Raw genomic sequence first — 12,839 nt, 5'->3', positions numbered from 1 at the left:
TCCATTGGAGGTATATTTGTTTTGTGATGTCTATATGCCCCACATGGTGGATGAGCCTGCCCAGCCCATGCCCCCAAAGAAAAACAAAGCAAAGGAAGCCTTCAAGAGGCTTTCTGTTCACTGTAGAAGCTAAACAGAACTAACAAAAATGAACGTTTAGGTGTTTGAAATATGTCTTAGAGAAGTTGAAGAGGAGGGACAGATTTGTAAACTGGAGAGAACAGAGGAAGTGTTCATATTATGGGTGGGATTTAAAGAGCTGATCCTTGAAGAGTAGGTTGGAGAGAAGAAAGGAGAAAGGCATCATGAGAGCAGAAACAGTGTGATCAACAGTGGCGAGGGATGAATGGTGTAGTGTGGAGCCTGCTTTCCTCTGGAAGGCCATTAATGAAGAAGGAAGAGAACAGTTGCAGGGATGATGGTAGTGTAAGGCGTACGTATGGTTTGGTATTCTCAACATTTTCCCAGTGTTTTTATATCCTTGCTACTCAATGGATCAGTTTTTTTCAGTAACTTGGGTCTAGATCTTTATATCTTCAATATTGTGAATTATGCTAATTATAGAAAAGATGAAATCAAATGATGTTCAAACTAGAAAATTAAGGAAAATCTTTGTACTTACATATCTGGCTTTGGTGCCAACTTCTAAGCCAATCATAGTAATCATCACACTTACTGTTTATACTTCTTTTGTAAAGGTCAAGTGTCTGTTTACTTAAAGTGGCTCTCAGCCCTCATTTGTACAGGATAGAAAAATACTGAAATTTCTTAAGTAGAAAATCTTTGTAATTTATACATTTTGTGGTAGTATTGACTTTTGTTAACTTGAAAGCATGACCTCTGTAACCCAAAGTGAATATACTTTGTGATTGCTACGCAAACAGGGTCTCAAACCCTAAGAGCAGAATAAGTGAGTGGGGAGGGCATGGGGATGGGGGCATAGTTATGGCTGTCCTGCTGCTTAGGGGACTGCTGTGGATGGAGCCTTCAGCCTCTTGGAATTCAATGTCTGTCTGCACAGCAACACTTTCACCTAGATGGTCTGTAAACTGTTTTCTAGCTTAGAAGCCTGTGGATCTGATTCTTATTTGCCAGTTCGTTAATACTGTGAACGGAATGATCTCTCCTTGAGTAAATGATTTTTTGTCTCTATTATATCAGTTCTTTCTCTAAAAAGAAACTTTCAAAGAGAGCAAAGGATAATTCCTATAGAAATATTATTTATGTTTGTAAATAATGATTTTATTAGAGGGAAAGAGAAAATAAACTTTAACCCACTTGATGGAGTTCCTAACGGATGCATTTGCAGTTACTGCAATTACAGTATATATACTTCTGTCAGGGCATTACTTGTTAGATTTCAAATGTTGCTGTAAGATTCAGTTGTATTTTCTAATGATTCTGACTTGCTCCTGTTCCAGGAACATTCACAGTTCAGTTTTATGATGGAGTAATTCGTTGTTTAAAAAGAATGCACATTAAGGCCATGCCCGAGGATGCTAAGGGGCAGGTAAGGGTGTTCAGCATTCCTAGCTACCCAAAGGGATGTCTTCTTGAATGGTGACCAATCAAAACAAAATTTATATATATATATTTTAAAGTGAACTAATTGTAGGATTATGTGCTGATAGCCCCAAATAGCAGCAAGAAAAAGAAGCTTAGAATGTAAGATAAATTATACACTTGATTTTTGCTTCTTTGGCTTTAGACCTGCTAAAGTTATAGGTCACTAGTTTCTGTTCCAGGTGAAATCCCAGCATCCACTAAGCTGGTGTTGTCCTTTCGACCCAGCTGGATCGTGTAACCAGTCTATGGGAAGTGAGGTAAGTGCCTTTTTTTAATTTCATTTTGTTTTTCCTGGTATATAGTATCATTTAGAAAGTTAATTTTTAATATAAAATTTTATATTGAGCTTCTTATCTTCTTCTTTCCTTTTATAAATCATAGTCATTAATCTTCTTTCAAAAGGCGCTTACCTGACACTCTGTAGGCTGTTTCAGGTAGGGCTCTCTGAGTCATGGGATGTAAGCAATCTATTACATGCTTTGTCACTGCTCAAAGCAAGAAAGAACGGTAAGCATTTAAAGGAGAATCTGGGATGAAGTTAAAACCATGATTCCATTGGTTGAATATGTTTCCTGAAAGATTGGAAAGAAAAGGTGCCAGTAGAAATTTAAAATATTTTCTTTTATGTTCTGCTGTTATTTGGGATTTTCAGCACCTGGACCTACAATTAATTTTAAGAATTGAAAGTAATCTATAAAAATGTCTAATATGGAAATATGCTACATATTTGTTCCATACTGTGCAGTGAAAAGTATCATTCTGAAATGTGTTGAAATCATCTGGTCAGCTCCAGCCGAATGTATACATTTAGTAATCTAGAAATGTACATCACCGCATTAAAAAAAAATGATTCCTGGTATCTTCTGAGAAGCATGATTGTTTTAAATCACCTGGTTTTCAAAAATTTAGTTTTGCAGTCCTCAGCTAGCAGATTTTTTTCCCCCAGTTAATATGGAAGTGCAATTTAAAATGGAAGTTCTTTTGATCAGGAAATTGCTTTGTGTCTTCCTACTTGTACGTATAAATAAAATGTTCCTTTGAGCATTCAGTGGTGTGATTTCTTGATTACTGCGTAGAAAGATTGATTAAAACATTGGGACCTTAGTTTAATATGTATCTTTAATTAAACAAAAATTATTTACTTATTTATTTTTTGCTTTAAAGCTGTTATTTTATTCCAGTTGTTCAAATGTTTGTGAGATGGCACTAACCCTAAAACTTCATTTTTTTCCAAAGTGAGACAGCCAATTTTGGTAAAATTACAAGTTATAAAAATTTATGGGATGTATTGGGTGTTTACTTTTAGTAAATAGTTACATTATGATGTATATTAACATGAAAATCAATGCCAAAATATAAACTACTGAAAGAAAATAGGAGTAACGCTGTATTTCTTTTTTTTTTGAGAGAGAGAGCTTGAGAGTGTGGTGCATAAGCCAGGTTAGGGTGAGGGGTGGTGGGAGCAGATGACGCAGGGCTTGATCTCACAGCCCTGAGATCATGACCCGTGCTGAAATCAGGAGTCGGAAGCTTAACCAACTGAGCCACTCAGGCACCCTGAGTTAACGCTATTATTTCTTTTAATTTACATTTTTCTTCATAATTTTTAATTACTAGCACACTAAAATATTTGTAGAATTGTTTTTTATAAAATGGCCTCATTTTGTAAATGTCTTTTTTTCCCAAAAAGTTTTTGACTTGTTTTCATGTAGGAAATACACTAAGTCAGGTGTTGGGTGGGCAGTGCTGAGAGAATCCATCTTTGCGTGTATCTTAAAAATTTTGAGTACTTTGAGAATTCCTTTGTAAAGATATAGAATAAATTTCTTTTACTAAATTAGAAAAGGATAAATAGATGCAGTTTGGAAATACATTCTCTAAACTTTCTGTAGCTCTTTCTATCCTATTTTTTCTTTTTGCAAGTGTGCGGATCTAAAACTCACTAATGTTAAAGGTTTGCTCTTAAGGTCCTGTACTGTTTCTAAAACTTTTTTTGCATACATTATTTAATTGGGGTCTCATAGCAAATTCTTTGACATAGCTGTGACTGATACTTCTATTTCACAGTTGAGGAATTCAGAACTTACTGAATTGAGTGACTGACATAGAATTTTGCATAACTGTAATGCACAGAGTGACTCTGAACTCAATCCGATTTCTTTATTGTGTATTGCTCTTTTGTCTACAGGGAGCTTTGAAGCAGATCATTAGTTCTAATTCATGAAAGGATCACACCAGTTATTTTTAATAGTGAATCTTACCTTTTTAAAAATAGAAGGGCAATATAATGGGAGAATTTTTTAATGACACAACTGCAGTGATTCCATGATTAACAAGTCATGTGATCAGGAACTTTAGAAAAAAAAAATCTGATTGCACTTTTAAGAGCAACAGTACAAATCTCTCCCAGTTTTCTGTTCATTGGAGAGAGAAAAGAGGTGGGGATGGAATTTACCTCTGGCATTTTTCAGCATTTCTCTAACAACTTAAAAATTTCCCCACAATGTGGAACAGAGAATTAAGCACTCTGCTCTTCATAAGACCTTACAGGTATGATCTCTGCTGAATTTGGCACTTTGCTGGTTGGGCTGTACTTTGTTTCTCTTTCTGCTTTGTTGATTACTCTCTGTCAATTTCATTGGTGGTGCTTTTTTTCTCTAATACTTAATGTCAGTCTCAAGGCTCAATTTAACTGTAGCCCTTTGACTTACTCAGACCACTCCTTGCCCCTAGTGCCTGTTTGTGTACACTCTGATTGCCGTGGCTTTGTCTAATGGTTTTCCTCTCCCTGGTGGTGCCCATTGACTCCTTTCCTTCTGCCCTTTGCCTGGAAGATTCCTGCTGCAGGGCTCACCTCATCTGTCATGTTTCCTGAAGCCTTCCAGTAGCCTTTCTCTTAAATCAAGATTAATCTTTTGTTTTCTTCCATGGTATTTTGTTTATTCCTCCACTGCCTCTTCTATCACCCTGTCTTATAGTTAATTTTATTTGCCTTTCAATTCCTTATAGGTAACAACAAAAAACATGGCTCTAAGTAAACCTGGGATTGGACAGTACTGGTTTATCTGGTTTGTTTTGTTTTGTTTAATTTTGTTTTGTTTTTTTTTTTTTTACAAACTAGAGACATAAATCTGTATTTCACAACTGTGTCTTTTTAAAGATTTTATTTATTTGAGAGAGAGAGTGAGATCATGAGCAGGGCAGAGGGGTAGAGGGAAAAGCAGACTCCCTGCTGAGCAGGGAGCCATGTGGGCCTTGATACCAAGACCCTGGGATCGTGACCTTAACCTACTGAGCCACCCAGGCACCCTGTGTCTTAATTCACTTTTTAATAATACATGTACTGGGGACACAGTTTAAATACTGAAAAAGCTAGGTGCTGGTCATCTTCCAGGCAGGAGCAAAGGTGTGGTCACTCCAGGACCTTGCAGGCAGCATCTCTTATAAATTGTCTCATGAATGCTTAGCATGCTTCTTGGCACATGTAGCAAGATATTCAATAGAAAATTGGGTGAATGAATGTGTTAGGTGAGATCACATGATAGTTTAGTTCATTTTAATCATGGGAGAGAGAACGAGACAGATTTTGTTTGTTGGTTTATTTTTAATGGCTTATTGTCTTCACCGTATGTTTTTAAGACTGAGCAGCCATCAACCTATATCACCTAACGATTGACTTTTGTTAATGTAACCTGTGAAGTAAATGCATTTGATGTTGTGAAGTAGTTTTTAGTTATGTGGGCTAAGAATTTAATGTATTACCCATTTTGGTTGTATTTGAGTTGGTCTGCAGCTTAGTGGTCTCAGTGGAAGATTAACTGTAGAGATACTACAAATACGTGTTTTAAAAAATCTTTTTTATTGTGAAAATTTAAATGTTAGTACCACTTTTTAAATATCTTTTCATATTTTTTACAATAAGCATTTTTAGTTAAAAATAAAATAGTAATATTAAAAATTATTTAGCTACAAACACAGGAAGAGTAAATATTTGCATCTCAGAAGAATGGTAATCAACACAAATCCTAGGAAGTTGAAGAGGGAGGGAAATTAATCTGAGGCCTGACAGCATGTATTTCACCTTGAGCAAATCAAGTGGCTCTTTTTCTTTCACTAGTAATGTTAAGCTGTTGCAGTAAATTGGTGTCCAAACTTTCAAAGCTTTAAAAATTAATAAAATCATACCCTGAATTCTGTGAAATTGACCATACTGTGAGTCGTACATTCTTCCTAACAAGGAACAGTAATTTATTCAGTGGAAATACATTTCTTTTAATCTTCACAGAATTGCAACAAAAGCATTTTTCTCTTCTTTTAAGGTTTGTCGTATTCAGAAAAGAAATGCAATTTGCCACTTGAATCTAAAGTACTAAGAGCATCATGTAGTGTTCCATATTTGTTAGAGGGTTGCCTCTATTATTTTAGATTTTATTCCTGTGAAAACATACCAGAGAAATATTTGTTACTGAATATTTTCCGATTTTATGTAAGGTTATACAATCCAGCTAACCCATTAGATCATTAAATTTCATAATCACCATGTTGATTTATCTTGTAAATATAATTAATTTGATTTTTATATTTGCGTGTGAGGGTAGCTTTGAAAATGTGAGACATGTTTTTATTCATTAGTATAATTAAATTTTGATTAATTTTTAATACTTCACATGTTTTGTGTTTTTCCTTTGGAGGATTGGATAGCTTTAGTCAAAGCAGCTGCTGCAGCTGCAGCCAAGAATAAAACAGGGAGCAAGCCTCGCACCAGCGCCAACAGCAATAAAGAGAAAGAGAAAGATGAGAGGAAATGGTTTAAAGTACCTTCAAAGAAGGAAGAGACTTCAACTTCTATAGCTTCTGCAGAAGTTGAGAAGAAGGAAGATCTGCCCACATCTAGTGAAACATTTGGTACAAAATATGTTCTTACATTCATTCTTTGTGGCAGGGTAAACTTGCTTAGAGAGTAAGCCAGACCCCTAGCTACTTGCAATTTGAGGGTATGGTCGGATGATTGGGCTTGTCCCTCACATGAATGGTTAACTTCTGTAGCAGGTTACAGAGCTGAAGTTTACTGGTCTAATATGGGTACTGGTTAATGGGTGACCTCAGTATTCTTGAATAGAAATGAGTTCAGATTTTGACTTTTAAGTTCTTGTTTAGTAGGCTTTGGGGTATTTGTTTTGTGTTTTTTTTTCTTTAACTTTTTAAGTGCTTCTGCATGTATTTTGGTATGTAATATGGAAAAAGCAGTGTCATTTTCTTCCTGCTTTTCTTTCCTAAAGAATAACTGCTTAATAGTTCTTTATTTCTAATATATTAGTTTCGAGAAATTTGTGTTTCTTAAAGTTCTATGTTAAGCAGTAGGTTAAAAAAAATTAAGTGCAAAGCATTTTTACTATTTTGCTATTTAAAAAAAAGATCATGTTTTTTAACTTTGGATTCTAGATAAACTCTCATATATGTATTCTATTAAAAGTAGGACTTCATGTAGAGAACGTTCCAAAGATGGTCTTTCCACAGCCAGAGAGCACATTATCAAACAAGAGGAAAAATAATCAAGGCAACTCATTTCAGGCAAAGAGAGCCCGACTTAACAAGATTACTGGTAAACTACAATGATTCTTTTGGGGTCGGGGGGGGAGGATTGGAGGGTTTGATTTTAGAGTAGTCTGCTTTTAATAAAGTGAAATGTATCTGTGGTTTAGTGTAACAAGCTGGTCAACAAGAAAGACAGTTACTTTACGGTTCTTCAAGGTCAACATCCTCCAACACTGTCAGCTTTTTCTGTTGCGAAATGTGAAAACTATAACATATTTTCTACCTACCTCACAGGGTTGTTGTGAGGATTGATAGGATCAAATGTCATGAAATTCCATAGTTTTAAAATCACCTGGTAGGAGTAGTTTCTATAACCATTGAATTATCTGCCTTTGTCAACCTGTGGTGACATAATCTCTGTGGTTCTAAATATTATTATATAAACATTCTTACTCTTGCCCGGTCTCATTGAAGATGGTAGCAAATAAGAGGTGCCTGGCTGGCTCAGTCAGTGGAGCATGCAACTCTTGATCTCGGGATTGTGGGTTCAAGCCCCACATTGGGTATAGAGATTACTTGAAAAAATAAAAACTTAAGAAAAAAAGATGGTAGCAAAAATGGTTGGAAAGATGAATGCTGAATTAAATTTAGTTCCTGAATATGTTAATTCCCAAAGTAAAAGTACTTTTATAAGTTTCTTAAATGTCTTACCTTCAGGTTGGTCCTTAGAAGCTCGTCTTATTTTTCTGGGCTTTGTTGTAATTTAGGAAGTAGGGTGTTAGGATGATGAAAACTCTGGAAATCCTAGCCTGGTTAGTGTTCACAGGAGAAGAGATTTAAGTATCTGAAGCAGGGCTAGTCATACTAGCCCTCTCACTTGCAAGACCTCTTCAGCCTAATGATTCTAGTCTTTAAAAAAATTGTAAACATACTTAATTTTTCTGAATACATGTTAAAAGGGGAATTAAAATACTTTTTTAGTCATATCTTCTTATTTTAAGGACAAAGTGTTTTTTAGTGTCTTTGGCCTAATAAACCTATATAAACCTCTGTTGGCATTCTTTTAAATAATATGAAGAAGCTTTGGTTTCATTGTCAGATCAAAGAATAAATGGAAATTAGACATGTTGACCATTTTCTGAAGAATAGAAGCCCATTGAAAAATGACTCTGCAGCTGAGGGTTCTTTACAACCACTGTTTTATTATAGTGTTCATTTTAAGTGATTATAATTGGTTTCAACAGGTGAGAATATTTAGTCTTTCCATTTGTTAATGTTGTTTTTGTGCCTTTTTCTGATAAAGGATATTTTTGGCCCCAGGACAGGAAATATTTCAAATGAATTCACCCATTCCACCTTTTCCTTAGAAACTGTTAGCTTTGGAGAAAGTCAAAATGTTATCCGGGTGATTGTTACGATGGCAGCTTGGTTTGGCCCTAGCAGAGTGGAAACTAGGGTTGCATACTGTGGCAGAAGAGGAAGAGCACTTCTAGCTCCTGTGAGACAAGACTGAAAGAGCGCTACTGGAGGGGCCAAGACCAAGGGAGATGGACGTGACACTGACGCTGGGTGACTGCCAACTTACCAGCCTCAAGGGTTTTCCTGTAGTCTGGATAATCTGCTTTTAGTTTCAGGCAGTCTGTTCTCACAGGTGCCTTACTGAGAAGTTCAAGCCCAACATTTAAAGAAATAAAAGAAGAAGACAGCTCAGTGCACAACAACATATTATTTACCTATGGCCTTGAAAAGACAATAGTGGGGAAAACCATGTTACCATGTGCCTCAAGGAAATTCTAATACTGGTTGCTTAGTAACACCCTGCACCTTGTGTGGAGGGACTCTGTCCTCACATCCCCTTGGGAGTCTCAAAAGAACAAGTGATAGTTTGGCAGCAGTAGAAAAATGTAAGATTTTACAGATGTGAAGTCATTATGATTTTTCCCTTTATTTACTCAGAAGATTTGAATGTATGATAATCCTTTTAATAGTTCATCTTTCTGTATTTATTTCTGTGTTCACCTTGCAACTATATCATGCAAAAAGATAATAGATCTTAACAAGATTGTCTTCAGTGGTTGGAACTCAGGCTTGTTTCTGTGCAGTAAATTTCATTTGTAGACCATAAAAAGAGATGAAAACTACTATAAAATAGTGATTTTGTTATGGAATTATGGTGTATTTTAAATTTATCAAGCTCACTTACATGTGTCTTTTTGCCTCTTTACTACTGAGAGGGATCGGGTTATGATCATGGCAGCATCTTAGCCTGCCCTGATGTATTCCCCCATAATCCATTTTATATATTTTTGAAACCATTCTAGCTGGAAATACGTGGACCGGCCACTGGATAAATTTAATTGATATATTCACTCTCCTTCTGTTTCCTCCCTCATATACACACCCTATAGGGATTCTAAAGCCTGATTTCTCTTTAGGGAATGGTAGGTGTAAGATGGCTTTTTTTGAAGTTTCCAAGTAAGTACATATTTGAAATGATAGTTACACAGCATATATATGTTCTTCAGAGACTTATTTTTCATTATGTAATGTACCTTATTGATAGTTATATACCTTACGCATGCTGATTTAGAATTAATTTTACAGGGAGATTCCAGAGTCCATACTTTGAGACAAAGTTGCAAGCAAACTTCAGGGGAATTTGAGTAGATTTTAAAATACAGATTGTCAGGGGAGTAAAAAGAAGAAACATCAGCAATTGGTGCATGGTCTGTTTCTCCTAGTTCTAGGAGTTCCTGGAATTTCAGCCAGTTTAGATATGTGTGTGCAGCTTAAGGAATTTTAAAAATAATTAAAAAAAACCCAGAGGTTTGAATGAGCCAGTACATGTTACTGATGATAATTTCAAGAGTATTTGATTCTTATTCCCAGCAAGAACGTTGTGTTTTGGAATCCCTGGTTGAAAAGTGGAGCACAAATTTAACTACTTTTTCTTTCCTCCGCTTTGCCATTCCAGGGTACTCTGGCCTCTGTTCTGTTCATTCCTATTAGCAGAGAGAGACAACTATGTATTTTTGTAGATGAAGTACAGTATTGAGAAATTGTGACTTTGTGGGTGTGACTCATGAATATTTGATATTCTACTTTTACCTGATATTTACATAATAATCTCGAAACTGCATAATGCATTCTGTTAAGATAATTACAGATACATTCTTCTGGAGGAGGACCTGTTAGTGATATATTGATAATTAATAAGTATTTACAGATAACTAAAATTCATTTGTATCTCTTTCCTTTCACTTAACTCTTCTCATTTTCTAAGGATATTGCATTTCTCCCCAGCATGTTCGCAGGCCAAGAAAACAGATTTTGGACAGTCTCTTAAGGCAGCAGTAATCAGAGACTTGTCAAAGACTTTTAATCTTGTCCCCTTTTGTTGTTTGTATTTGGTACCTCTTCTGTAAGATAGCATGTATATAAAGTATGAAAAGCTTTTATTGATTGTACTGGACGCATTTGAATTCTCAGGATGCCACGTACTGTATTTTCTGATCTAATTTTGAGTACTTTCTTATTAAATGCCCCATTACTTTTTATAAGAACATTACAAAGCTTTATTTTTCATTCACAAACCATTAGGTGGGAATTGCTTTTAATTAATTGGGTCTATAATATCCTAATTTAAATTCACAAGTATGTCTGAATTATTTTGTTTATTTTAAAGCTTGTGGTACCTTATTTTTAATTTTGTAATTTGAGATCTCTTCTGTGCATTGATGGGATTTAAAAAGTATTTCTGGCACCTGTATGAAAGGAAGCAAAAGTAAGATATATTTAATAGACTGAAGAGCAAAATATTTGTCCTGTTTGAGTAAACCTTAGATGTGGAACCTCTACTCAGTTTTCTGCAAAAGAACTTGATTCCCTATTTCCCTTTTTATTTCAGTAGTATTGATTCTCAAAAAATATTAGCTGGAGAAGAAAAACCTAGTGAACGTGGTTTTAAATGTTAAGGAAATACACCATGCTATATCTCTTTCAGTCATCTAAAAATACGTTCAGAAGTGCTGTTAATGTGATTAGGATTGAATTTATGGTTTGTAAGCTTTTTGTAAAATTATTTCTATATTGGGTTTTTCCCCCCATTTAAATCTATACTTAATATTGTGTGAGCAAACTATATAGATTGTTATATCAAACTAGACCAAATATCCTTTTTAATACCAGTAATGTATCAAAATCATTGTTTTACACTCAGCCTTTTCTATCTTAAATATTAATTCCGGGTGCTGGATATTCAACTTCCCAATAAAGGAAAGGTGCTTTTTGCCTAATTTACCACTTGGTTCTAATACTACTTTAAGGGTATGATTTTAATGTTTGAATTCATACTTAGATTACTTAACATCTATGAGATTGCTATCTGAAAAAGTCAAGAGATGTTGCCACGTGGATAGCTTGATGTTACGTGGCATTTGCAGGCACTTTTTTCCTCCTGTTAAGTCTGCTGTAGACTGCTTCAGTAATATAGGTGGTATAATTGTTGTAGTAAGTTCACTGTTATGTCTTTGATTGTTAAAATTACTTCCTTTGAAGCAGAGTTTTTGTGTAACCAACTTTGAAATGACAGAGGTGATTTTTGGTGATCTTTTATGTGCCAGTCGTCATCAGCAAAGACATACTTGTTATACAAGTTTGGCTTCATTGAAGGTATCTGTCAGGTGCTTTGCAAAGAATCTTGACCATGTAAATGCCTTTAATTTATAAATTAAGGCAGAGTTTTAATGTCTTACAAAGTTATTTTATATACTTCAGATGAAATATTTTGTCTTCTAAAATTGAGAATTGGTGATACACATTGGAGAAAACTGGAATTCCTAAATTATTTCATCATTTGTAGAATGAGGCTGTACTATTAAGCTCAACTGTAGGAAGGGTCTGCCCTTTTTTCCTGTTAACATAAAACAGACCCATCAGTGTTTTTGGCACTTTTGTAAGAGGATAAGGTACAGTGAGATGTAGGGATAAACCCATAAAGCTTAGGTCAAAAGTTCCAAGTGGAATTAAAAATCGGGAGTTTTTTTGTTTTTTTTTTTTTTAAGCTAATAACAACAACAATAAAATCTTACATTCTAGATGGTTGGAAGGATTTTTCAGATCTTAATATTAACTCTATATTTTGGTTGTACAGACAAAGTCCATGTTATGAGTATTTAAGTAATCTTAGGTTTCTAGACGTTAAGCCATAGACTTTAAAATTTTTACAGACTAAATCTGTATGAGTATGGTTTTTTAATCTTTAGGAGTAATATTTTTCCAGAAAACTAATTGTATAAGCCTCTTTCAAGTTCCGATTTCGTCCCTTACGGGTGTTTGTATTTTTAACAAGCAAACTTTTGAGAATGTTTGCTTCCTATATAGTAAGAAGGATGGGGGATTTCAGCTACTAAAATTTGGGGAAGTTAGAGTGAAAGTCACTAATTTTTCTAATGAGCCATTTCTGTACAATTTTTCTCAAGGTTTGTTGGCATCCAAAGCTGTTGGGGTGGATGGTGCTGACAGAAAGGAAGACTGCACTGAAACAGCTCCAATGCTGGAGCAGGTATGAAACGGTAGCATTTGATTGTTTTCAAGGTTCCCAACTGGAATGGTCACGGAGCTAGAGTATCCACGTAATTGAAATTGCCCTTGTGATCAGATATGGGAATAGGAAGCTAATTAATGGATGATATATTTTTAACTCTGCCTTCTCCCAGGTATACAGATAAACTACAGAC

General features: G+C 35.1%; 1 protein-coding gene across 11 annotated transcripts in view; it reads left to right on the top strand.

The window, feature by feature from the left end:
- The window catches only part of PHF20L1 (PHD finger protein 20 like 1), a 73,167-nt gene that overhangs the window by 22,112 nt on the left and 38,216 nt on the right, over positions 1-12,839 (top strand). For 3 of the 11 annotated variants that reach the window (XM_028105554.2, XM_028105555.2, XM_028105553.2), the window contains exons 5-9: positions 1,422-1,510; positions 1,734-1,823; positions 6,258-6,471; positions 7,040-7,168; positions 12,582-12,664. In XM_028105554.2, coding sequence (XP_027961355.1) covers positions 1,422-1,510; positions 1,734-1,823; positions 6,258-6,471; positions 7,040-7,168; positions 12,582-12,664 — 605 coding nt within the window. The remainder of the gene's footprint in view (positions 1-1,421; positions 1,511-1,733; positions 1,824-6,257; positions 6,472-7,039; positions 7,169-12,581; positions 12,665-12,839) is intronic. The other 8 variants (XM_028105558.2, XM_028105557.2, XM_088022749.1 and 5 more) reach the window with 5 other exon arrangements.

This window comes from Eumetopias jubatus, unplaced genomic scaffold (genome assembly GCF_037043125.1).
Source record: "Eumetopias jubatus isolate StellerSeaLion01/CBP00866 unplaced genomic scaffold, mEumJub1_p1.0 scaffold_4, whole genome shotgun sequence".
Classification (NCBI taxonomy): domain Eukaryota; kingdom Metazoa; phylum Chordata; class Mammalia; order Carnivora; family Otariidae; genus Eumetopias; species Eumetopias jubatus.
This window is presented reverse-complemented; position numbering and strand designations above follow the sequence as displayed.